The sequence below is a fragment of the Diceros bicornis genome, chromosome 35 (genome assembly GCF_020826845.1).
Source record: "Diceros bicornis minor isolate mBicDic1 chromosome 35, mDicBic1.mat.cur, whole genome shotgun sequence".
NCBI classification, from domain to species: domain Eukaryota; kingdom Metazoa; phylum Chordata; class Mammalia; order Perissodactyla; family Rhinocerotidae; genus Diceros; species Diceros bicornis.
This window is the reverse complement of record NC_080774.1, coordinates 107,149-134,581: the sequence shown is the minus strand read 5'-3', so window position 1 is coordinate 134,581 and position 27,433 is coordinate 107,149. Positions and strand designations below refer to the sequence as shown.

The 27,433-nt window shown below is 40.5% G+C and overlaps 2 protein-coding genes and 1 pseudogene across 19 annotated transcripts in view; 2 read left to right on the top strand and 1 right to left on the bottom strand.

The window, feature by feature from the left end:
• ZNF10 (zinc finger protein 10) overlaps positions 1–27,433 on the top strand; it is a 72,993-nt gene that overhangs the window by 22,026 nt on the left and 23,534 nt on the right. For 3 of the 12 annotated variants that reach the window (XM_058531132.1, XM_058531138.1, XM_058531134.1), the window contains exon 1: positions 27,328–27,389. The exons of 1 other annotated variant lie outside the window; for it this stretch is intronic. The gene's annotated coding sequence lies outside the window, so the exon portion shown is untranslated. 8 more of the 12 variants (XM_058531131.1, XM_058531129.1, XM_058531136.1 and 5 more) reach the window with 7 other exon arrangements.
• ZNF891 (zinc finger protein 891) lies at positions 84–26,961 on the bottom strand. 7 transcript variants are annotated; one of them, XR_009216820.1, is made up of 5 exons: positions 26,626–26,960; positions 24,294–24,442; positions 14,483–14,554; positions 11,756–14,325; positions 84–647 (listed from the first exon to the last, which is right to left on the bottom strand). XR_009216820.1 is itself a non-coding variant. In XM_058531123.1 (4 exons), exon 4 carries the CDS (start codon positions 14,226–14,228, stop codon positions 12,342–12,344), a length of 1,887 nt encoding a protein of 628 aa, XP_058387106.1. In that variant the 5' UTR covers positions 14,229–14,325; positions 14,483–14,554; positions 24,294–24,442; positions 26,626–26,960; the 3' UTR covers positions 9,866–12,341. The 7 variants fall into 7 exon arrangements, 5 of the variants coding, with proteins under 5 accessions (XP_058387106.1, XP_058387111.1, XP_058387107.1 ...); XR_009216819.1 differs by lacking the exon at positions 84–647 and adding an exon at positions 9,866–10,590; XM_058531123.1 differs by lacking the exon at positions 84–647 and having other exon boundaries at positions 9,866–14,325.
• On the top strand, positions 19,617–21,389 carry LOC131398062 (14-3-3 protein zeta/delta-like; annotated as a pseudogene).

Genomic DNA, 27,433 nt, shown 5'->3' with positions numbered 1-27,433 from the left:
ACTGCCTCCTTTTAAGAACTTCCCTTGCATTTAGTATATGTAGTATGTAATTTAGCACTTGAATAAGTGCCTCATTTAAGTATATTTTTTCATATATATATAAATTTTCTTTCACAAAATGAGAGGCTGGCATTTTCCCCACTCAATGTGACATAACAACACATAGCTAGTGCCTAATAATTACTTTTCTAGAATTACTCAAGGCCTCAAACTCTACCAGAACCACTGTGTTACACAAATCTTCCCTTACAGTGTGGCCAGCATTATTACTTTCCCTAGCACCACATGTGGGTCTTTGGAGAACAAGAGTGTTTTTGTCATTTCAGAGGTTTGTAAGGTTCAGGGATGTGGCCATAGACCTCAGGAGGAATGGGGCTGACTGGACCCTGCCCAAAATAATTTATATGGAAATGTAATGATGCAGAACTGTGGGAACCTGGTCTGAGAAGGTTACTGAATTTAGGTATCTGCTTTCTCCATAGGAAATATCAGGGTGGGCTCTAAGTTGCCTGGCTGAATTCCTACTCCATGTTCTTGAAGAAATGATTTAAAATCGGCAGAAGTAGGAAGTGGCTTGCATTCTTCCTCCTGCTATTGTTCTTCTTGTAATAGCTTCTCTTCCCTTTACTAAGAGATTGGGTCTGGATCTAGGAAAAAACATAATAAATATTTTGAAGTATTTTGTCACACTTGTAAGCAGGACTTTCTATTTCTAAACCAAGTGTGACTTCCTTTGTGGAGCAAGGGAAAGAGTCAAGAATGATGGAGGAAAAAAGTGAGAAGAGGCCTCTGATCAGGTAAGGGAGGGGCAATCAGACAGGGGGTCCCTTTGCAGGTAGTCCAGCTCACCAGATATATTACCTGAATCATGTTGTCAGAAATAAGAACATTCCCCTAAAATTCCCTTCATGTAACATCATTCTGAACTACATAACTCATCTAAAAGTCCTCTCATTAATTTGTGGTAAGATGTTTCAGAAAATAAAAACGATGCTATTATTTTTAATTAAAATACAGATAATGTATTAAATATATTAAATTAAAATACAGATAACTCCTAGATTATATAGTAAAATGTCAAAATACTGCTGCCACTGAAAAAGGAAAGTGAATAGTTTGTGGATATTTTTATTTATACAGTATGCTTTATTTGTCACAGCAAGAAGGTGCTGGCAAGGTTCATAGTTGCTTTCTTTCACTCAATTTTAGCACACAAATCTGTGTTACATCTTTCCATAGTTAACATAATCATTTTTTATAAGCTGTGGTGCTTTCCAGAGGTAGCAGAAACTTAAAAAATGTTCGCTGTTTTTCAAGATGAAATTCAGTTACAATAGCCAGATATACTAAGATCTAAAAGCAAACAGTAGGAGAAAAGTATATGATATTGCACTTTAAACATTATTGCAGTTTTAATTTGTATTGTACTGTTGAGACAGAGAATCAATGGTGATATGCAGTGTGACCATCTCAACATAGGTGAAGGGGTAAACTTCCAGTTTGAACATTTTGATCTACGTAGTATAAGAAGTTTGTATTTCAGACACAATTTTTCTAGGTTTGCATATTCAAGATGTATAAAATTTATGTGAAACACTCAGGGATGCAACCATTATTTATAACTCTGAGACAGTTAACAGTACTTTTATCACTGTTGTCATGATTATTCAATTATCCATACATTATAAAAGCATCATACTCCCAGTGAACATGTCTGTCCTTTATAGAAGAGCACATTAGCTAATCTTCCACATAACACATGGAATCTTTTCTGGAATATGACTCCCTATATAATTCTGTGTGAAACTTTTTCTGAATTAATTTGAGCTTACCTTCAGAGTAATTCTCTCATATACAATCAAACTAAGTGTTCAGCTGACTAGCACCCTCTGGCGCACTCCCAGATGCACTGTCATGCAGCCGTGCATGTCAAATATGGTTGCAACTCGTTTTACTGTTACCCCTTCAGCTGAATGCAATGTTGTTACTATGTGGTGAGTTTACCCGCTATTTATATCTTCAGAAAGTCTGCTTTTAGAAAGCATGCAGTATTGTAGCAGCAACCAGATAAATTACGAAAATCATATATATGTTTTACTTTTTGGGGAAGAAGATGGGCCCTAAGATAGCATCTGTTGCTAATCTTCCTCTTTGCTTGAGGAAGATTAGCTCTGAGCTAACATCTGTGCCCATCTTCCTCTATTTTGTGTGTGGGACGCCGCCACAGCATGGCCTGATGAGCAGCGTATAGGTCCGTGCCCAGGATGCGAACCTGCGAACCACCGGCTGCCAAAGTGGAGCACGTGAACTTAACCACTATGCCACCAGACCAGGCCCCTAAAATCGTATTTTTAAAGGCATCATAGAGCTGTGGAAGCAATGAGGACTAGATGAACCAAAATTCCAAAGAGGGGACCCTTCCGAGGTGACCTGATAATCACAGCCTATTTTTTACCCCCTGTAAGCATTTACTGATTTTGGATGTGGGCTGAATTTTGGGCTTGGCCCAGGCAAAGGGCCTTTGCTGGGGGAAAGAGAAGTCACAAAAGTTATAGTGGTCACTTGAGGTTGGGGTGGCAGATTGGAAACTTGAAAAGCTTCAAATGCACAGCTGGTTCTCCCCCATGGGATATTTGCTGAGTTTTAAAACTGCAGGAGATTGGGGAGCTTGACTTAAAGGTTCTAAAAGGCAGAGTGAAATATCTGCAGTGTCTGGGGTGCTTAGGAATGAAAAACCCACCAGGGATGGGTAACTGCATAAAAGACATGGCCAGTCTCTTCCTCAAGCCATTTGTCAAAATTTGAAGCTGCACGGGGCAGCAGGTAGGGAGACTAGGACCTATCAAGCCCTCAGATTTAAAAGCTTATGAGAGTCATATCCAAAATACAAAGGCTAAATAGAGGTAAACTGAGTCTTACCAAAAATTCAAACTAGCTCTGACCCAGCTACATCTGTGACTGTACTGAGGCGATTAGCCCCTCAAACTAACAGAGGAAAAGAGACACTCTTTCTGGTAGAAGGTAACATCACCTGGGGCTCCTATGGTTCTTTTAAATATAATGTCTGGCATACAATAAAGAAAATTACTAAGCGTGTGAAGAACAGGATTATATAATCAATAACAAGAGAAAAAAGAGAAGCAGACATGCCAGTGACCTAGATATTGGAGTTGGTAGGGATTTTTATGTAAGTATAGTTAATATGTTAAAGAAAAAAGGATGGAAGAAAAAGACAAAAAACTGAAGAATTTCAACTAGTAAGTGGAATCTATAAGAAATCAAGCACTGAACTCCTCAAATATCTCTTCTATGTCATTCTCTCTTCTTTTAGACTCTAATTACACATATGTTAGAACTTTTGAGTATGTCCTAAATGTCTATGTCTCTATACTTTTATCTTTTTTTCCTCTCTCCTCACACCCCCATCTTCTCTGTTTCAGTACATTTTTTTATTTGCTTGCCTTACAGTTCACTAATCTTTTGTTCTGCTGTGTTCAGTTTGCTAAGTACATCTATTAAATGCTTAATTTCAGACACTGTGTTTTCAATTTCAATTTGAGGAGTTAATCAAGAACCTTAGAAAATGATGAACGATATCGACCTTCAGATTCAAGCTCAGCAGATTCCCAGCAGGCTAAATAGAAAGATCACCACAACTATGCACACCATCCTAAAAGCTAAAACCTTGTTACTAGAAGCCTGAGAGGGGGGAAACACATTACCTTCACAGGAACAACAATAAGACTGAAAGCTTCCTTCTCAAATGAAATGATGGAAGTCAGGACATAGTGAAACAACACCTTTAAAGTGCTGAAAGGAAAGAATAAAACACCTCTGCCAATCTAGATTTCTATACCAAGCTAAAAATCCTTCAGAATTAATGTTGAAATAAAGATGTTTTAGATAAACAAAAATGGAGGGAACATGTGGTAGCATGCCTATGCTAAAAGAAATATTAAGATGAGTTCTTTAGGCAGTATGAAATGATCCTACATGGAAACTTGGCAAAGCAGAAGGAATGAAGAACACTGGAGGCAAATATGTTCGTAAATATTAAGTACTGGGAATCTATGGCCCATGGGCCAAAACAGGGCCTGTGAGCTAAGAATGGTTTTCACATGTTTAAATGGCTATTTAAAAAAGAGAAGAAGAGAGGCTGGCTTGGTGGCGTAGAGGTTAAGTTTGTGTGCTCCACTTTGGCAGCCTGGGGCTCGTGGGTTGGGATCCCAGGTGCAGACCTACACACCACTCATCAGGCCATGCTGTGGTGGCATCCCACATACAAAACAGGAAGATTGTTTATTTTTCTTGCCTAAGATGTTAGCTCAGCAACAATTCTTCCTCACCAAAAAAATAAAAAAATATATAAAAAAGAATATGCAACAGAGACTACATATGGCCTGCAAAGCCTAAAATGTTTATTGTCTGAAACTATAGAGAGGGAGTTTGCAAACCTCGATATAAATGAATATTGACAACACAATAATAATTGTATCTGGTGGAGTTTAAAATATACATGAAATTTAAAACAGCATAACAATAACACAAAGCAGTTGGGGATAAATGGAGTCAGGAAGAGTGTAGGATCCCAGCAGCACCGGGGAAGTGGTGCAAGCACTAATTTGGCTCTCTCTTGATCTACGCTGGCTAAAGAAGTGTATTCTATTTGGGGAAATCCATTAAGCTGTACACATTTCTCTATGTATTGCCAAGCTTCGATAAAAAAATTTTTACAAGTCTCTCAAGATTATTATACTAAGCTTTGGCATTAAAACAGGAAGTTACTATCAATGCAGAAGGATAGGAGGATAGAGCAACAGGTACATTTGATATTAGTGAAGTAAATATTAGTTGTTACAAGAATGACCAAAATTGCATATTTTCTTGGAAAGCAAAAACCAAATAATTTAGAGGACTTAAAATAAGATACCACAAATAGCTGGGTCAGGTTTTGTTACTGAGAAATGCCACCAAAGAATTTTCTATCATACATCAAACAATGCAACTAAGGACAGGAAAACTGTTAAATCCCTCTGAAGAGATGGAGTAAATCTCAGAGCAGAGAGGCAGCAAAACTTGCAGACTGGGGGTGAGTGACTTGGAAGAGAGAGTCCAAATCCTCAGCAACACTTTCAAAAAGACTTTAAAGGGTAGGAGAGAGAAAAGGTAGTAAAGAAAAGCACAAACAAATTATTCATCTGATATTTTAAAAATTCCTTTAAGAAATGAATTTTAAGACATGAATTCTTTTAAGAAATTCTGTGTCACTAACACTCAATATCATGGAGGACAATATATTATGTGGACAAATGGAAATTGATCAGAAAATATTTTAGAAATATCAGACTCAATGTGAAGTTTTGCTGATAGGTGAAAAATACACTTTTATACGTTTGATATGCATTTCTTAAATTACAGGTGAGTTGAAGTCATGACATATATTAGTCTGTGAATTTCCTGTTTATGTTAAACAAATGTCTTACTTTATTTATTGTCTTAAAAGAACTCTGTATGCTAAGGAAATGACACCATTTTCTATCATTCAAATTTCATAACTACTAAAATAGCCTCCTAGTATCCCAAGATTTTCTTTTATACAATAGCAAATGCGATCTTTTTAAAAGAAATAATTTCAATCTCTTATGAAAGATCCCTAAAGAGCTGCTCATAGCTCTTCAAATAAAATATAAACTCATCTATAGTTAGTAAGGTCTTTTATGATCTGGCTGGCCTACTTCCCAACCTGGTTTCCTATACTCTTTTCCTTACCCTCTTGCCTAACAATGTTCCAGCTACTGCCTATAGTCTTTTTTTTTTTTTTTCAAATATGAAGGTCTAAATGAGGACTTTTTGCTCTTGCTGTTCTACTTAAAAAGCTCTTCTTCTCTCCCTCCACTTCCCCTCTCCTCCAAGCCCCCATGGATGACTCCTTACTTTCCTTCAGATTTCAGCTTAAACGTCACGCTCTCATGGAGGCCTTTCCTGACTGCCTTATCTAACATAGGGCCCCCTATTCTTATAGCACCTTGTTTTCCTCATATTTTCAAGGTTGCCTAGAGGTAAATTTAGATGAAGTCTAAAAAGAGCCCATGCCCTTTAGTAACACTTTAAAAAAGTTTGCCTTTAAAAAGTTGGAGATAGAAAAGATGATTTTAAAAATGTAAAAAAAAAAATTGTGATATTTAAAAAAATGGATAGAATTTATATATCCAACAGCCTAAGCAAATGTATTTACTTTACAACTTTGAAGACATTCAAATCATGCTTTTGGAAATTATTTATTAAGAAGTTCATGATGGAAATGCTTACTTTTAAAAAATAGATAACTTAGCTCTTTTTACTATGTAAACTAGAAAATTTAACAAAGAGAAAAAAATTATGACTCAGAAATAACCACTAATAACATTTTGGTGTCTATCCTTCCAGGATATTTTCAGTGCACACATATACCTACATAGTTATAATATACATATTTACTATATATATATATATTTTTTGTGAGGAAGATCGGCCCTGAGCTAACATCTGCCAATCCTCCTCTTTTTGCTGAGGAAGACTGGCTCTGGGCTAACATCCATGCCCATCTTCCTCCACTTTATATGGGACACTGCCCCAGCATGGCCTGACAAGCGGTGCGTCAGTGCGCGCCCAGGATCCAAACTGGTGAAGCCTGGGCTGCCGCAGCAGAGAGCACACACTTAACCGCTTGCGCCACCAGGCCGGCCCCATATTTATAATATGTTTTTTAATAAAAACATGTTCACACTCTGATATTGTGTAATTGTATTTAAAAATCACAATATATTACATACATCCCATGTCAATAAATATATAATTACATTTTAATGACTGCACTATATTCCACTTTATGGACATACATAAATTTTAAAACCAATTAGCTGTTATTGAAAATTTAGGAATTTTCCAATTTTTCATTAGCATGAAACTGAGAAGAGTATGTTACTTATACGTCCTTGAATGCAGAGTTCTTTTACAAAAGCTCAGAAAAAATTGTTAGGTTAACGGTTATGATTATTCTCACTTTGCACACATATTGCTTACATGTCCCCCCGAAAGGCTGTATTAGTTTATGCTTCCATCACTAGCCTAAAGGAGAACACTGCACCCTCACCAATACTGGATCATTTCACTCCTTTTAATATAACATACAATGTAGCAGCAAATGAACACTGACAATACAAAATAAACTATATGAGCTTGTGATGGGGGTGGGGTGAGGGAAGAGAGGAGAGGGACAGAATGTGAATAAACATTCAACTGCAGTTGTCTTAGTCTCAGTTTCTGCAGGCCGGTCCACACTGGAATATCTTGCAATGCTGAGTGTGACTCTAGTGCTTAGAAAAAATTTTGATTCCATGCAATTTTTGCCTTATACAATCACTTAAAACCCAGCCCTTATTTTAAGTTAAGCATCCAATGAAATACTAAGTAAAAAAGAAAAGGCACAACATTTATTGAAAAACCTTAAACATTTAAATGAATACCTACTATGGGTCAAGTACTTGGAGTAAAACACTGAACAACTTAGACAAAGTTCCCACCTTACCAAAGCATACAGTTTAGAAGACAAGATACATAATTAAACAGGACATACTGTGCAAGTGTGAAAAGTTGTTAAAGCAGATATAGAATACAATAGCTAAAGGATGAATAGGCCAGGCTAAGGTCCAGAGAGTGAAGAGATGGAGTAGCAAGGGATGTGGCCTGAAAAGACAGGTAAAAGTTTGAGCATGAAAGGTCCTGTAAAAAGATTTTATCTCAACGGAGGAAAAAAGCCAGTGGAGGATTTAAAAGTGAAATGTAATATAATCAGATTAGTTCTCTGGATTGACCACCCTGGAAGCACTGTGGAGAACAGATGAAAGGAAAGCAAGATATATAAACAACATTGTTCACTGTGTTATTGCTTCTTGTTATAAAACATCTGGAGAGGAAAATGGACAAAATATGTTAAGGAATATCCATATAATCAAATACTAAGCAGTTATTAAGAATGAAATAGAACTACGTGTACTGACATAGAAAGATACATTTAAAAAAAGATATGGAATGAAAGGTATGACTCAATTTTTATAAAAAGAAAACAGTACATTTGTACGTCCATAGAACAAAGTCTGACATAAGGCGCACTGAAACCACAATGTTAGATTTGTAAGGCAGTAGACTTTGGGGAGAAGGAAGAAAGGTTTTCCCTTCTCTTGTGTAGGGCACAGGTTATTTACATTTTTTTCTCACATGCATTAGTTTTATAATTAAAAGCCACCAACAAGAAAAAGACTAAATAATAAAAAATGATAAAGGATACCATGGCAGGTACATAGAAAATATATTGGAACAAAGACTCAAGTCAAGGAAACTAGTCATGAGGCTGTTGCAATACAATCCAGGTGAGAGATGCTCGGTGAGACTGGGCCTGAGTCCACAGCTGCTGGGGTGCCAAGACTTTGGTGGGCCCAAATTAGTACATAAATCCCAATCCCCAACCAAGCAGGGCATGACCCCCCTTTCTGAGGACCACTTAAGATGATCCCCTCATGCAAGGACCACATGCATTTGGGATCACTTTCTAGCTGCTACCTGCTACTGTTATACCCTTGAGAGCTGCTAACACCTAATAACCAAAAGGAATACTTGGGTCCACAGCATGATTGCAGGCTCTCCTTTCCAAGCTATATGTGAATCGTATTAGACCTAAGTGTTCATCATCTTCGTAGAACCTGCTGGATTTAATCTATCCTCCCTCTAAATTTTGTTTTCACTGGTCACAGCCCAAAGTCTCAGCCAACCCCCAGCTCTCATCTTATTTTCTCTCTCAATACTGTCATCATGACAATCTTCCGTATTCCTCATGCACCAGCCACAAACCCCAAATTCCTACTCTTCTGGAAAGTGCTTCCATGGTGCCCTCTGAGATTCCCCAGTGACAAACTCTTTATGTCCTCAACAACTTCCCTAAACATTCCCTTAATTTCCTTGCATTAACTTAAACTTGGGTACCCCCTGGAAAAAACCTACCTGACAACAATGATCAAAGAAGGGCTATTTATTCCCCTGCACTCCACATAGGTGGAAACTTTCCATAGGTTGGAAAGTAGGATCAGTGTTCTCCGTGCTCTCCAATATTGCTTCTAACGATTGCAGTCTCTTATAAAAAACCTCCTTTGAGGCTCATACCAGTTAGTCATACCACTTTCTCTCTTCTTTGCTGCTATCTTCTATTCAACTGGACTCACCTTCTTGGACTTTGCTATTTGCTTTGCTGTCTTCTCCACTAAAGGCCCTACTGATAACTTGGGAGGACTCTCACATGCATAGAGATCTTCACTAAAACCTCTGACCCATCTTTCATCCATCTTACTCTCAGCAGATAATCTTACCACAAAATTTACAATCTCATATGTATATTTTATCAGCCAGGAACAGGGGGAACCGCTACTCTGGTAGCGGTTGGCTTGGATAAGGAGTTTTGTAACTGGACATGTTGCTACTCTAAGCAGAACTGGGGTTCTATTAGTAAAGGAGAAGGAGGAAATGTGTATTAGGTTAGCAACTAGCAGTATCAGACACTGGGCCAGAAAATAGCTCTTGAGAAACCAAACAAACAGCATTGTATAACTCAGATACTCTAAGGACAGCTCAATTAACTTAGATATAAATAATCAGGTAATTAAAACCAATCCACCCATTCTTCCTTTCCTTTTGAGAGAATGGTGGAAGTATCCCTTTTCTTTTTTTATTTTTTTTGTGAGGAAGATCTGCCCTGAGCTAACATCCATGCCAATCCTCCTCTTTTTGCTGAGGAAGACCAGCCCTGAGCTAACATCTATTGCCAATCCTCCTTTTTTTCCCCCTTTTTCTCCCCAAAGCCCCAGTAGATAGTTGTATGTCACAGCTGCACATCCTTCTAGCTGCTCTATGTGGAACGCTGCCTCAGCACGGCTGGACAAGCGGTGCGTCAGTGTGTGCCCAGGATCTGACCCGGGCCACCAGTAGCAGAGCACACGCACTTAACCACTAAGCCACAGGGCTGGCCCTGCACAAGTATCCCTTCTTATAGCAAACATCAATCCTTTTCGTGCTCCAGGTACCTCCATCCCCTCCTCAGTCAGGAACTTTATGGTATTGATTATACCTCTTATTATGCCTGCATATTTCATCTCTCCATACTGGATACACCACATTAGGATTTAAACATGTCCTAGTTCCTCACTATTTTAAAAATATTTTTCCTTGACCAAATCTCTCTCCAGCTACTACCCTATCTTTCTCCCACTATTCAAACTTATCTATATTCAGTCTTTACTTCCTCGTCCTTTATTGATTACTAAACTCATCCCAACTTACTACCCATCCTCAACATATCATTATCTCCAACTGAGGTCAACAATAATCTTCACATTGCTATATGATATGTTCACTTTTCAAGACTTCCATCTAATTTGATCTCATATAGCATTTAAAACAACTGACTTTACCTTCCTTCTTAAAACACCAGTTTGTCTTGGTTCGGTAAAACACCAGTCTTCCCGGTTTTCCTCTTATCCAAGAAGGCTCCTTGTTTTCTCCTACCTCTAAAGACAGGAGGTCTTTGTGGTCAGTAGTGGACATTCTCTTTTCACACCATCCATTTTCCCTATGCAATCTCAGTCAGCTCCACAAAGCCTATCTACTGATGTAGCTGAAATGCATATCTCCATCCTAGATACCTCCTCAGGTCCAGAACCACATGCCGGCCTGTTCACCCAGATGTCGCACAACTCTATCAAGTTAACACGGCTAAAACTGCAGCTACTGCCTTCTTCTTGCACCACAGGCTCCTCCTTCCATATTTTGCTTCTTAGAAAATTACAGCTGGTCAGTATCTGTAAGACTGAGTAGCAAAATCTCAAGGGCTTCATTCAGCATTTAAAATTGGCAACTTCCCCTCTATCTGAAAACTCTATGGGTTTCTAATACTGAAAGGTTGGGATTTCCTTCTTGCTTCTCTGATCACCTGTTTTCCGTGATCTCAGTTCCATCACCATCTATAGGCTAAGCAAAAAAGTTGTCAACATTCCTCCCTTTTCTATGTTCCTATCCAAATTTGTACATCCAACATAAAATATTTAACTCTTCATACCTCTGTGGTCTTCTCCTTTTTCTTAAACAAAGTTACTGTATTGACTGTATTCATGTACTGCTTTTAAAAAAGTCAATAAGCTTATTTTCCTCACATAAAAAGATGTCCAGATATAAGCAGTGGAGTGCTGGTACAGCTATTTAAAGATGTCTTTGGGGAACCAGGATCTTTTTCTTCTATACTGTCCTAAGGCCATGGTTCTCATTCTCATGGTCACAAGATGGCTCCTTCAGTTCTAGGAATGAAAAATTCAAAGAGAGAAGAACAGGGAAGGCAGAAAGGCAGACTGCAGAAGGCACAGAGAAAAAACCAGCTGGGTCAGTTCCCAGTGATAGTATTTTTGATTAGTCAAGAATGAGGTATATGGCTACACCTGGCTACAAGGAGGCTGAGGAGAGTTCTGTAACCAGACGTATTGGTACTGTGAGCTAAAACAGTCATGAGTAGGGAAGGATGAGCTGGATGTTCAATTGGCGACTAGCAATATCTGCCACACCAGGCCTGAAAGCAACTCTCAAGAAAATACCAATAAAGTACTGTTGTATAGTCCAGATACTCTGAATGTAATGCTGTTAACTTAGAAATCAACAATAAGAAGGTAACTGAAAATCTTACCTCACATATTAAAAATACACAATTCTAGGGGGCCAGCCCAGTGGTGTAGTGGTTAAGTTCATATGCTCCGCTTTGGTGGCCCGGTGTTCATAGGTTCGAATCCTGGGAGCAGACTGAGGCACCACTCATCAAGCCATGCTGTGGCAGCATCCCACATACAAAATAAAGGAAGACTGGCGCAGATGTTAGGTCAGGGCCAATCTTCTTCAGCAAAAAGAGGATTGGTGATGTTAGCTCAGGGCCAATCTTCCTCACAAAAAAACCAAAAAATTCTAAATAGCTATGGATCAAAAAAGTCATAATTAGATAACATTTAGAATTAAACAAAATAAATTAACACAGACCAGTGTGTTACATAACTAAAAGGGTCTTTAGAGGACTATTTATAGCCTTAAATGCTTATGTTAAAGAACAAAGACTGGTATGATGACCTTGGAGTCCACCTTAAGACAATGAAAAAGGCAATTCCACATTCACAACACTTACAGGGTTTCTTCCTTACATTCATAGGGTTTCTCTCCAGTGAGTTCACACATGCATTCTAAGGGATGAGCGAGCACTAAAGACTTTCCCACAGTCATTGCACTCATAAAGATTCTCTCATGTGTATTTTCTTGTGAGCTTTAAGTTGAGAACTTGTGTTGAAGGCTTTTCCACAGTCACTGCATTCATGGAGTTTCTTCCCAGTGTGTATTCTCTTGTGCACTATAAGGTAAGAACTTGTGCCAAAGGATTTCCCACAATGATTACACTCATAAGGTTTCTCTCCAGTGTGAGTTCTTACATGAGACTTAAGAGATGTTTTTTGACTAAAAGCTTTTCCACATTGATTACATTCATAGGGTTTCTCACCAGTGTGAGTTCTTACATGTCTCCTTAGGCTTGAAGAATCATGGACGACTTTCCCACATTCTTTACATTCATATTGTTTCTCACACATGTGACTTCTCTTGTGCAAAATAAGATTAGAAATCCTTTTGAAGGCTTTTCCACACTGATTACCTTCACAATGTTTCTCTCCACTAGGAGTTTGCACATGCATTCTAAGGGATGAGCGAGCACTAAAACCTTTCCCATAGTCATTGCATTTATAAAGATTCTCTCCAGTGTGTATTTTCTTGTGAACTTTAAGGTGAGAGCTTGTGTAGAAGGCTTTTCCACAGTCACTGCATTCATGGAGTTTCTCCCCAGTGTGTATTCTCTTGTGCACTATAAGGTAAGAACTTGTGCCAAAGGATTTTCCACAATGATTACACTCATAAGGTTTCTCTCCAGTGTGAGTTCTTACATGAGCCTTAAGAGATGTTTTTTGATTAAAAGCTTTCCCACATTGATTACATTCATAGGGTTTCTCACCAGTGTGTGTTCTTACATGCCTCCTTAGGGTTGAGGAATCATGGAAGACTTTCCCACATTCTTTACATTCATATTGTTTCTCACCCTTGTGATTTCCCTTGTGCAAAATAAGATTAGAAATCCTTCTGAAGGCTTTTCCACACTGATTACATTCATGTTTCTCTCTAGTAGGAGTTTGCTCCTGTTGCTTACGGGATGAAGGACAACAAAAGGTTTTGTTTTTATTACATTCATAGGAATCCTCCACCATGTGAAAATCGTTACACATAGGAAGCATGCTACGTTTGAAGTGTACACCACGTTTGGAACATGTGTACTCTTTTTGTGCTGTTTGAGTTCTTTCAAGATGCCACAGAGCTCTATTATAGTCATGACTTTCACAGAGCTTCTCACTTACAGAGTTTTTCTCATAATTGTTTAATACTGAATTATGTTTCAAACACTGAATATCTAAGTAACATTTACGGCAATGGTGACCGGTGGAAACTCTCTTTGAAAAAACAAGTTTTGATCGAAGTTTAGAGTTTTCCTCTAATTCATGATAGTCACAGAATCTCTCCTGAGATGTTGTTTTCTTCTGGGTAAATGTCACTTGCCTCAACTGTCCCTTTGGGATATTGTGCTGTTTTCTGATCTTATGGCATTCCCAGTCTTCTCTTAATGTAGAGGACCAATCATCCATTGTGAATCTTAGCATTTTCACTCCAGTGGACAATTTTCCCCCAAAAATATTCTGCTTAGGAGTTGATTCTTTGGCTTTAAGTTGAATCTCCCAGTCTGGATAGGTCCCTTGGGGAATTCTTCCTTTCATAGTTCTTATCTCTTCTTGACCCAACAGGGAGTTCACAGTAGGCTTGCATAGTTGATATTCCACTGAGGTGAGATTTATATAGTTTTCCAGCATCACGTCTCTGTACATACTTCTCTGAGCAGAGTCCAGCATCATCCACTCCTCCTGGGTGAACTCCACAGCCACATCTTTAAAGGTCACTGGTCCCTGTAACCAGGTTGCTGGAAATCCAGTCACCATCCTTTCCTCCTCAGTATTTCTCACGTAGAAACAGGCAGAATCCTGTGCAGGCAGAGACCATATGGGGGATAGGTCAATGGCTGCCATCTTGAGAGTCTGAAAGTGACATCTGCCCGCACAATAGGGTAGAGAGATCAGGATATTTCTTTTCTTGTTTCTCTGATCCAATCACTGGGTGTCCTCCCTGTAGCCAAAAAGGCAGGTTCAGGTAAAAGAAGAAAGGTGGAAACTGGGCCCCACTGGAGGCACAGTAAAAAAAATTGTAGACATGGCCCCCCCCCGCCCCTTACCTCCCAGCAATGTCTGACCAGCTTAAAATCTTTACTGGGATTTGTACTGACATGCAATATAGTCGCTCTTGGCTCCCATCTTGGTTATTTATATTGGCTTCTCCTGCAGACTGCTTCTCAACCCTGGGTGGAAGGAGCATGCATTATTGAAAAAAGAAAAGTTAAAGCTAATGAAAACCAGTCAAAAAAGGCATAGTTGTTTAATTAAATTTCATGAATATTTTTCTACTTTTGTAGTTAATTTTTTGGAACGGAAAAACAATTTTCCTGCTAAAGACAAATGTTTTTGGAAAACTTATTTGTCCTATATATAACTTGATGTTTACCTGAATAACTTCACATAAGGACTGATAATTTGGCTGCTACCCTACTTAGGAATTTCACTGGAGTTGTTAAAAATAGATATGTGACTTTGAAACAAATGTTCATTTGATTACCTCCAATTTAATCTCTCTCCCCAAAGTCCATATTTCCTTATGATAACTTATTCTATCTAAAACTTGAATGGGATCAACAAAGAAGCATGAACTATTTTCCAGGCTTTGGGAGTGAGGCCTTAACCATATTAACAATATTAGATGTTAATTATTTTATGGCTGAATCATTTTTAGAATGGCTTTAATATAAATAAAAAAACAACACATAGTGTGAATACAAAAGACGAATGCTTGCAGACTTTAAAAATCATGACAAATCATGCAATTTATTATGCTAATATTTTTACATGTCTCACTTTTTGAAGATTAGATGATAACCTTCAACTGCGAGCATTCTACCTCAGTATTATACTTCAATAGAGTTCAGTTTTTTTTTTTTTTGAGGAAGATTGGCCCTGAGCTAACATCTGTTGCCAATCTTCCTCCTTTTTTCTCCCCGAAGCCCCAGTAGATAGTTGTATGTCATAGGTGTATATTCTTCTAGCTGCTCTATGTGGGACGCTGCCTCAGCATGGCTTGATGAGTGGTGCATAGATCCACGCCCAGGATCCAAACTGGCAAACCCCAGGCCGATGAAGCGGAGCCCGCAAACCAACCGCTATTCCACTGGGCCGGCCCCTAGAGTTCAGTTTTGATGGACAAAATCATACAAGTGGCATTTTTATTTAGACAAAGATCTTTGACAGGTATATTCTATATCCCTAAACCAGAAGTCTGCCACTTTAGTATAAATCATATATAAATAAATTTCTGTCTGATTTGTTCATTGCTGTATTCTGAGTACCCAGAACATTCCCCAGCACATGGCAAACACTCAACAAATATTTACTGAATAAACTGAATGAATCTATGGCAATTAATTACGGTTTTGTGGAGGAGGTATTTTTTCACATCCCTATACCCTTCTTTCAGAAGGAAAACAAATACAGAAAGTTAGGTAGGCTGGCCCAGTGGCAGGGTGGTTAAGTTCGTGTGCCCTGCTTCAGCAGCCCAGGGTTTGCAGGTTCGGATCCCAGGCGCGGCCCTATGCACCGCTTATCAAGCTCATGCTGTGGCAGGCATCCTACATAAAATAGAGGAAGATGGGCACAGATGTTAGCCCAGGGCCAATCTTCCTCAGCAAAAAGAGGAGGATTGGCAAAAGATGTTGGCTCATGGCTAATCTTCCTCACCAAAAAAAAACAAACAAAAACAAAAAACCCACAAATACAGAAAGTTAGGCTTCCTCTTCAAAAAAGGAATTAGTTTACCTTCTGGTTAGAGTTGTTAAGCTATGAACTGTATTCTAACTTCATTCCTTAATTCCCCATAGTTTTTCTTTCTAGTTACAGAACTAATTACAAAAATTAAACAACTTTACCAAAGAACAGGAAAAAATATCTGAGTAAATGGAGAGATTCACCAGGTTCACAGATGGGAAGACTCAATATGATAAAGATTTCAAATTTTCTCAAATTAGAATTGCATTGGGATTTTCATTAATTTATATATTCAACAGAGATTCCTGAAACATGACAATTTGATTTTAAAAGTTTTATAGAAAAAGGAAGGTATATGAATAACAAGGCAATTATTAAAATAATGCTTTGCCCTACTATATTTCAAAATGCATTATAAATCTCTAGTAACTTAAGCAGAATGACAGTGGGGCAATAACAGAAAATAAAACAGAGTAACTTCAGAAACAGATTCATGTGTCGCTAGACATTTAGCACATGATAAATGCAGCACTTTAAATCAGTGGGAAAAGGATGAACTAGTCATTAAATGGTGTCAGGACAAACTGCTATCTGTCTGGGAAAAGCATAAACCCTATTTCACATGTTCACATTCCCAGATGGATCAAAGACATAAATATGGGGGCCGGCCTAGGGTTAAGTCTGTACGCTCTGCTTTGGCGGCCCAGGGTTTGCAGGTTCGGATCCCGGGTGTGGACCTACCGCTGCTCATCAAGCCATGTTGTGGTGGCATCCCATATACAAAATAGAGGAAGACGGGCACAGACATTAGCTCAGGGCTAATCTTCCTCAACAAAAAGAGGAAGATTGGCAATGGATGTGAGCTCAGGGCCAATCTTCCTCACCAAAAAAATAAAAAAAGAAAAAGAAAAAAAAACAAGAAGAAAAAAAAGATGTATTAGAGATAATAGTGGTTTCTATCCCAAGCTGAAAGAAAGATCTAATTCCTTGGTGTTCAAATGTACATACCACATGCCATGTTGAATACCTTTTTAAGATCCACCAGACACACTGACCATAAACTATGGAATATCAGAGATAATGAGTAAAATTTTAAACTTACTGGAGAAAAAAGGCAAATTACCTACAAAGGAATACCAATTCTATTGACTACAGACTTCTCAGCTGCAAAGGCAGAGACCAGAAGACCACACAATATTTTCAAAGTATTAAAGGAAAACAATATCAACCTAGAATTCAACAGTGTGCTAAAGAGTGAGAGTAATATAAAAGACATTGACACATTTCAAAGCAACAATAGCATCCTCAACGATGCTCATAAGAGAATTGCAAATTGAAAGAACATTGAGGGCCGGCCCCGTGGCTTAGCGGTTGGGTGCGCGCGCTCCGCTGCTGGCGGCCCGGGTTCGGATCCCGGGTGCGCACAGGCGCACCGCTTCTCCGGCCATGCTGGGGCCGCGTCCCACATGCAGCAGCTGGAAGGATGTGCAGCTATGACGTACAACTATCTACTGGGGCTTTGGGGGAAAAAAAAAATAAATAAAATCTTTAAAAAAAAAAAAAAAAAAGAAAGAACATTGAGATATAATTTCTCCAAGGCACACTTTAAATTAAAAGAGATCTAGGGGCTGGCCCCGTGGCTTAGTGGTTAAGCGCGCGCGCTCTGCTACTGGCGGCCCGGGTTCGGATCCCAGGCGCGCACCGACGCACTGCTTCTCCAGCCATGCTGAGGCCGTGTCCCACATACAGCAACTAGAAGGATGCGCAACTATGACATACAATTATCTACTGGGGCTTTGGGGGAAGAAAAAGGAGGAGGATTGGCAATAGGTGTTAGCTCAGAGCCGGTCTTCCTCAGCAAAAAGAGGAGGATTAGCACGGATGTTAGCTCAGGGCTGATCTTCCTCACAAAAAAAAGAGATCTAAAATTGCATGAATCTTATTTGGACCATGAGTCAAAGAAATTGTTAAAAAAAAAAATTTATGAAATAGAGAAATTTGAACACTGCCTAGATATTTGATATCAAGGAATTATTGCTAATTTTGTAGGTGTGATAATAATGTCCTGGTTATGATTTTCTAAGGAGTCCTTATCATTCAGAAACAAATTCTGAAATATTTACAAATAATATATCATGCCCAAGATCGCCTTCAAAATATGGTGATGAGTACAAGGCTGCTTCTACTATTCTGCTTTTCTGTTTTGACATTTCATAATATAAATTTAGGGATCATCAGAGAAGTATTTCATTTGCAAAACGTAAGTAGGATGTTATGGGCTTTTTTTAAAAAAATAAAATCACAAAATAAGAGGCCTTAGGAAATTTAACATCAATATACCAAAAAATGAAAATAGGTAAAAAGGCTTAAAGATAAAGTTGAGGAACTCTCCAGAAAGCAGACTCCACCTGCCCCCACACCAAAAGCAACGAGAGAGAAAAGGTAAGAAAACTATATGATCCATTTCAAAGGTTCAACACCAGATCATTCAGAGTTCCAGAAAGAACAGAGAAAATGAGGAAGCGAGAATCAAATACAGGGAAAATTCCTAAACATAACAGAATATCTAAGGATTGATCTATCAAAATGGGTAATTTCTTTAAAAGATTGGAACATTTCACCATAAAAGTTTTGAATACCAAAGATAAACTGATAAACCCAAAAGTTCCAAGAGATAACAGTTTACATACAAAAGAACAGTAACAGGCATGGAACAGGACCTCAACAGTAACACTGCTCCATTTTCTATCTAGCTTTGCCAGCTTTCAAAATTCTGAGGGAAAATAATTACCTATCCAGGACTTATATACTGGGCCAAAGTACCATGCAAATATGAAGACAAAATGATTTCTAGTCATACACAACCTTAATATATGTAACTCATATGGACCCTTTTTTCAGGAAAGTAATAAGATTATAATCCACTAAAAAGGGAAAAAAAGTTTCCAGGAAACAGGAGATCCAACACAGAGATGAGATGAGGGAAGAGATGAGGTTTAAGGAAGTCCCAGTATGCCAGTGTGCTGCATGCCTAGAGAACGTCTACACTGCAGGAAGATGGAAGGCTCCTGGGGACATGTGTTCAGAAAAAGAGAAAAATGGTAAGATTACAGACAGGTTTGACCTTGAGGAAAATGGAAGAGAGGCATTTTACATAGGTTTAAGGAACACAAAGCAAATGAATGAAAAAGGCATTAAAAACAGGAAAAGTAAAATTTGTTCAAGAAACCTACTTCGGCTCAGCAGTAAAGACTATTTACGTAGTCATCACCATGAAAACAGTGAGCATGCATTTAACCAAAATTTGTGAGAAAACTACATTACAATACTTGCAATGTAATTACATTTTGATTTAAGGACATAGGAAGGAAAGCAAGGTGTAACAGTCAAAATTCTCATTTAACACAACAAAAAATTGAAAAAGGTCTCAAATTGATGAATTAAAAAAAGACTGTAGCTCCGCGCCCCGTGCTGCGTGCTGCGGCGGCACCCAGCCCTCCCCCACCCGGCGGCAGCGGCGGGAGGAGCGCCGTGCCCGGGTCCCACGCCGAGGCCGGCCCGGAGGCGCCCGCCAGAACATCCAGTCATGGATAAAAATGAGCTCGTGCAGAAGGCCAAACTGGCCGAGCAGGCTGAGCGATATGATGACGTGGCAGGCTGCATGAAGTCTGTAACTGAGCAAGGAGCTGAATTATCCAATGAGAAGAAGAATCTTCTCTCAGTTGCTTGTAAAAATGTTGTAGGAGCCCGTAGGTCATCTTGGAGGGTCGTCTCAAGTATTGAGCAAAAGACAGAAGGTGCTGAGAAAAAACAGCAGATGGCTCGAGAATACAGAGAGAAAATTGAGACTGAGCTAAGAGATATCTGCAAAGATGTACTGTCTCTTTTGGAAAAGTTCTTGATCCCCAATGCTTCACAAGCAGAAAGCAAAGTCTTCTATTTGAAAATGAAGGGAGACTACTACTGTTACTTGGCTGAGGTTGCTGCTGGTGATGACAAGAAAGGGATTGTGGATCAGTCACAACAAGCATACCAAGAAGCTTTTGAAATCAGCAAAAAGGAAATGCAGCAAACACATCCTATCAGATTGGGTCTGGCCCTTAACTTCTCTGTGTTCTATTATGAGATTCTGAACTCCGGGAGAAAGCCTGCTCTCTTGCAGAGACAGCTTTTGATGAAGCCATTGCTGAACATTAAGTGAAGAGTCATACAAAGACAGCATGCTAATAATGCAATTACTGAGAGACAACTTGACATTGTGGACATCGGATACCCAAGGAGATGAAGGAGGGGAAGAGGGGAGAAGGAAGGAAAATTAACCGGCCTTCCAACTGTTGTCTGCCTCATTCTGAAATTTACACAGTAGACCATTTGTCATCCATGCTGTCCCACAAATAGTGTTTTGTTTATGATTTATGACAGGTTTATGTTACTTCTATTTGAATTTCTATATTTCCCACGTGGTTTTTATGTTTAATATTGGGGAGTAGAGCCAGTTAACATTTAGGGAGTTATCTGTATCATCTTGAGGTGGCCAGTATGGGGATGTGGAATTTTTATACAAGTTATAAATGTTTGGCATAGTACTTTTGGTACATTGTGGCTTCACAAGGGCCAGTGTTAAAACTGCTTCCATGTCTAAGCAAAGAAAACTGCCTACATATTGGTTTGTCGTGGTGGGGAATAAAAGGGATAATTAATTGGTTCCAGTCACAGGTGTAGTCATTGTGGGTACTTTAAGGTTTGGAGCACTTACAAGGCTGTAGTAGAAATGGATATCCCACAGATATTACATGTTGAACCATGTGTGTCTGTGGAATACTCAGTCTCAGTGTGCACACTTTTGACTACAGCTGCAGAAGTGTTCCTTTAGTTGTGACCCAATTTACTCTGGATAAGGGCAGAAACGGTTCACATTCCCTTATTTGTAAAGCTACCTGCTGTTTGCTTTCATTAGTTTTGCTACACTCATTTTATTTGTATTTAAATGTTTTAGGCAACCTAAGAACAAATGTACAAGATGCAGTAAAAATGAATTGCTTGATATCCATTACTTCATGTATATCGAGCACAACAGTAAAACAAAAAACCCATGTATTTAACTTTTTTTAGTTTTTTTTGCTTTTGTGATTTTTTTTTTTTTGATACTTGCCTAACATGCATGTGCTGTAAAAATAGTGAACAGGGAAATTAACTTCAGATGATGGCTAGTTTTGTTTAATGTCTTATGAAATTTTCATGAACAATCCAAGCATAATTGCTAAGAACATGTGTATTAAGCTCATATAAGTGGAATAAAAGTTTTATGAATGGACTTTTCAACTACTTTCTCTACAGCTTTTCAAGTAAATTAGTCTTTTGGTTCTGAAACTTCTCTAAAGGAAATTGTACATTTTGGGAAATTTATTCCTAATCCCTCTTGGCAGCTAATGGGCTTTTACCAAGTTTAAATACAAAGTTTATCATAACAAAATACTACTAATATAACTACTGTTCCCAACCACGTCCCATACTCCCCCCACCCCTGAAAAAAAGAGTTCTAGGTTTTTTTTCAGAGGCAAGGAGGATTGATTGGAGAAAAGTGATGTGTTCCATTTGAAATTCTGGTATACGGCATTTTCTCACTTAGGCAGCCACAACGTTCTTGGCCCATCATGACATTGGGTAGCATTAACTATAAGTTTTGTGCTTCCAAATCACTTTTGTTTTTTAAGAATTTCTTGATACTCTAACAGCCTGTCTTCAGTTTTGACCCTTTATTCTTTCTCTTCGTCAGGTGCACAGGATTACCTTTTTTAGCCTTCTGTCTTGTCACCAACCATTCCTACTTGGTGGCCATGTACTTGGAAAAAGGGCCGCATGATCTTTCTGGCTCCACTCAATGTCTAAGGATACCCTGCTTCCTTTGCTGGCATCCCACAAACTATTCCCCTCCTCCTATTTACTGCAGCAAATCTCTCCTTAGTTGATGAGATAGTGTTTATCTCCCTGTAAACCCTACCTATCCTGAATGGTCTGTCATTGTCTGCCTTTGATATCCTTCCTTTTCCTCTCTTCTTTAAATAATGATGGGGCTAAGTTATACCCAAAGCTCACCCTACAGACTGTTTCCTCAGTACCTTGCAGAAAACACCAAACAAAAAGACCATTTTAACAGAGGTGTATTTTTTTTTTCTTTTAGAATGTAAGCTCCTCAAGAGCAGGGACCATGTTTTCTGTATGTTCTATTGTGCCTAGTACACTGTAAATGCTCAATAAATATTGATGATGGGAGGCAAAAAAAAAAAAAAAAGACCGAAGACAGTTCAAAGCCAGAACAGCTTAAAAATTTGGAAGTGGTTGCCACTGAGAAGAACAGGGGCCTCCGGTTTTTATTATGACTCTTTTAACATATTAGACTTTTAAAAACATATACACACATTTCTTGGAAAGTAAATGTAACTACAGGAACAACAACAATTTGCCACCCCAAAATATGCCACTTTGCCTTGATTATTATTATTATTTTTTTTGGTGAGGGAGATCAGCCCTGAGCTAACATCCGTGCTAATCCTCCTCTTTTTGTTGAGGAAGACCAGCTCTGAGCTAACATCTATTGCCAATCCTCCTCCTTTTTTTTTTTTTTTTCTTCCCCAAAACCCCAGTAGATAGTTGTATGTCATAGTTGCACATCCTTCTAGTTGCTGTCCGTGGGACGCCGCCTCAGCATGGCGAGAGAAGCGGTGCGTTGGTGCGCGCCCGGGATCCGAACTCGGGCCGCCAGCAGTGGAGCGCGTGCACTAACTGCTAAGCCATGGGGCCGGCCCAGCTTGATTATTTTTAACAACAAAAGACTCTGAAAGAAAACTTGGACCTTCCCCCTAACTGCCTAAAAGAATTTAAGGTAGAAGGCCAGTCTGAGAAAAGAGCTATCACCATAGATATTTCTAGGTGTGGCACACATGAAGGCATCTAGCAAGGGCCATTTAATCAAAAGATTTCTTTTGGATCCTATTGTCTACAGATGGCCCAACAAACACTTGTTTATCAAACATTTGCTTTTCCATCTCCATGTCAATTGCCTTCCTCTCCTTTGAGGAGCCAAACCACCACCCCCAAAACCCTCCTTTGTCTCTACCTGAAGACGGTATTTAAGGTGGTGGCTACTGCCATGTTGGCAAGTTACTCAGTTTTCCTGGGTTTCTCCCATGTACACGTTATTAAACTTTGTTTTATTTTCTCCTGTTATTTTGTGTCATGTCAATTTAATTCTTAGACCAGCCAGAAGGACCTAGGGTAGAGAAATTATCTTCCTCCTCTACAGCTAATAAATAAATGAAAAGCAATAGGATATTGGAGTATATGAGAAAGCCATTTGGTTTAAAACTAATTCACCTGACCTTGTTTTTACAAAAGGGCCTGATGTGGCCTGTTGAGCATGCATTATACATCTGCTTTAACCATTTATGATGTCCCAAAGACAGAATGATGCCCTTAAAGATAAGGATGTATCTTTCTCCATATCACCATTCCTTAAGGATAAGCATCTGTTCCTAAATACTAAGGATTAATCACCAACCTGCTGTGCTCACCTTGTGACCACTCACCCGCTGTGCCAGCAAAGCAATCTCATGACTATTGTAAAAGGGACATTCCTATCATATGTGATGTATGCTCTTTGTTACGGATGATATATAACCACTCTGTACACCCCACTTCTTTGGTGTCCTTCCTTCTTTGGGGAAGGAAGGCCCCAGGCTATAGTCCTCAAACCTTACAATAAACTCACCCCGATCTTGATTTATAGATTGATTACGGATTATTTGCAGCGACAGGGCTATTTTGAGCTGATTGTTATTAAAGAACAGAAGACAGAGGAAAAGCTCTGAAAACCTAGTAGAAGTTACCCTTTTGTAAGGGAAATTTACATTTATAAGAGAAATCTCCATTTGTAAGAGTGCCAGGAAGGGGAGGATGACTCCAAATCTCTAGAGACTCTTATCAATGGAGAAAGCAATAACTTAAATCTGCATAACAACTTTACCCTTGTTTCCTGTCCTTTCCCCAGTAACTTCCCATAACCAACCCCATTTTAACAACAGGATGTTAAAGGTATTTTTCAAGGGTGGTGAGCCATTCAGGAGCATGCACAGAAGAGAAAATTTTGATCTGCCAATTGAAACTCATCCTGCTAGTGCTTCTGCATACCAGCCTGCCCTCCCTGATCCCTTTAACCTTACCCCATACCTTGGATGGGGAGACAGATTTGAGAGCCTGGACTGCTGTCTCCTTGCCAATCGACTGCACAATAAAGTCTTTCTTCTTTCAAAGACCAGTGTGCCATGGTGTCAGCTTCTGTGCACAGTGAGTGGTGAGCCCTTGCTCGGTAACATCAACTACAGAAAAAATAAATGAACTGAGCAATCAAATCAAGAAGCAGAAAAACAGCAACAAAGTTAAAGAAAATTTAAAAATAGAGAGCAAAAGTTACTCTAACAGAAAACCAAAATTGACAAAGACATAAGACAAAACCAAAAGACAGATCACAAAAACAACCCAAATCTGCTTCTTTGAAAAGATTACTGTAGATGTATATCTAGCAGAGCTAACCAAGAAAAAGAAAAGATGGCCCAGATAAATATTAGGCTCAAAAAAGAAAAAAGGAGCTAAAATTACTCATTTTAAAATTTTAAATTATTAATTTTAAAATATCACTACAAAGCAGTGATTTTAAAAATCACCAAAAAAATCACTATAAAAGAATAGCATGGGGACCGGCCTGGCGGCATAGTGGTTAAGTTCATGCACTCCCTTTCAGCGGCCTGGGGTTCACAGGTTTGGATCTCAGGTACAGACCTACGCCCAGCTCATCAAGCCACTCTGTAGCAGCCATGCTGTGGTCCCATATACAAAGTGCAGGAAGACTGGCACGGATGTTAGCTCAGGGACCACCTTCCTCACCAAGAAGAGAAAAGAAAATTCAGATGAGATGAACAATTTTTTAGAAAAACATGTGTCCAAAATTGACTCAATAAAACCTATATCAGCAGGCTACTACAAAACCTAAATCAATCAACTACCATTAAAAAAATTGAATCAGAAGTCAAATATCAGGCCAGCCCCGTGGCATAGCGGCTAAGTGCGTGTGCTCAGCTGCTGGCAGCCTGGGTTCGGATCCCGGGCGCGCACCGACACACCGCTTGACAGGCCATGCTGTGGCGGCGTCCCACATAAAGTGGAGGAAGATCGGCATGGATGTTAGTTCAGGGCCAGTCTTCCTCAGCAAAAAGAGGAAGATTGGCATGGATGTTAGCTCAGGGCTGATCTTCCTCACACACACACAAAAAAAGTCAAATATCTGCCCCTAAAGATTTTAAATCCAAAACATTCAAGCGAAAAACTACTTTACAGAATATAGAAAAAGAGCTATACTTCCCATTATTCATGAGACTTGTACAATCTTTTTAGTACAGTACCAAAGATTGTACTGCAAGTAGAGTACTAAGGAAGAAGGTTAAAGTGCAACCTTAATTCTGAACACTGAAAAAAATCCTAAGGAAAATGCTAATAAATTTAATACAGCAATGCATTAAAGTAATAATATAATATCACATTCAAGCAGGGTCTAACCAGGAGTGCAAAAATGGTTGAAAAGCAGAAAAACTGTTGTTGTTACTATAATGGAATAGTGTAAGGTACACACTTGCACCCATCACTATTTTGAAGCAGATCTAAGAATGAGATATTATTCATAAATATTTCAAGATTTATCTCTGATAAGAACTCTTCAAAAATCAACCAGAATATCATCACACCTACAGAATTAGCAATAATTGTTTAACATCAAATATATGGGCAGTCTTCAACCTTTTCTACGTCATAATTTTTTTTTTTTTTTTTTTTTTGGTGAGGAAGATTGTTCCTCAGCTGACATCTGTGCCCATCTTCCTCATTTTGTACGTGGGACGCTGCCACAGCATGGCTTGATGGGCGGTGGGTAGGTCCGCGCCCGGGATCCAAACCTCGGCCGCTGAAGCACAGCGCGCGAACCCAACCACTACGCCGCCAGGCCGGCCCGTCATAAATGTTTTCCTTTTTAAATCTGACTCATGGTCCAAGGAAGGTTCACACGATTTTAAGTCTCTCAAGGTTCGCCTTAGAGAAATGATATCTCACTACTGTGGTGCAACCTACAGCTAAAGCAGTTGAGACACTCAGGAACAGCTCCCGGAGAACGTGACAGGTACACCCACGGCACCCTGCTCCTCTCGCTCACAGCGTGAAGCCGCCCTCCCCAGCGCGCCCCCCGCTCCAGCCTCCGCCCCGGGGCCGCCAGCCGCACTCCCGCGCGGGGACGCCCCTCGGCCCCGGCACGCCCGCCTGGTTCCCGCCTCCGGGAAGGGCCGCGCTGGGAGGTCTGTCCCGGGACCGCCTCCCACCACGCTCCCGCACGGCTTCGCTGCTTAGCCGCCGCCATCTCCCGCCTGCTTTCAAGGCTGGGCCCTCCCCGCACACAGGAGGACGCAGATGCGCACCGCCCCTCTCGCTCGCCACGTCCCCTCAGCCTCTTCGCGCTCACCTGTCCTCGGTACCTGCCTCTCGGCGTCGACACCACCGGACCCCGCGAGAGGGGAGAAGAGAGCGCACGCTGGCGGGCGGCGCGCGCAAGGCCCCGAGGCCGCGAGGAGGTAGGCAGGGCTCGGAGCCCACGGCCGGCAGCCACACGGAGTCGAGGGGCCGGGACTACATTTCCCAGGAGCACTCGCGCCGCCTGGCCCCGCCCCGCGGAGGGATTCTGGACTTAGCGTCCCCGCCGCAATTCTCGGCGGAGGAGCTCGAGCGGTGCGTGAGGCTCCTGTGGAACGTGCGCGCGTGCGCCTGTGTCGATCCGGGGCGGGTGTGTGAAGGGAGGGGGCGGGCGGCCGCGTGTGTGCGGATTCCGGGACCCGTGCGTGGGGGGGCGGGCATGCAAAGGGCGCGCGCGAACGGGGGGTCCGGTGCCCGTGCGTGAGGGGGCGGGAACGCAGAGGGCGCGCGAGCGGGTGGGTCCGGGGCGCGTGCGTGAGAGGGCGGGACGCGGAGGACGCGCGAGCGTGGGGGTTCGCGGCGTGTACGTGAGGGGGAGGTGGCGGGGAGGCCTGGGGAGGTGGGCGCCGACCGCAGGCCCGCGGAGCCGGTCTGCCCCGCCCCCTGTGTGCGAGGCCTGGCTCTTCATTGATTTGCCGTTGCTGCTGCCGTGGTGACGGGACTGCGTCCTTGTCGAACCTTCCAGGTGCTTATCGCAGGTACAGACGAACGTGCTGGGTTGTGTGCTCGCTTCGTGGTCAGACACGCGTGGACGCTGTGAGTAGCGTTGCGGTTTGTTGACCTCGTCGTGCTGGGTGGAC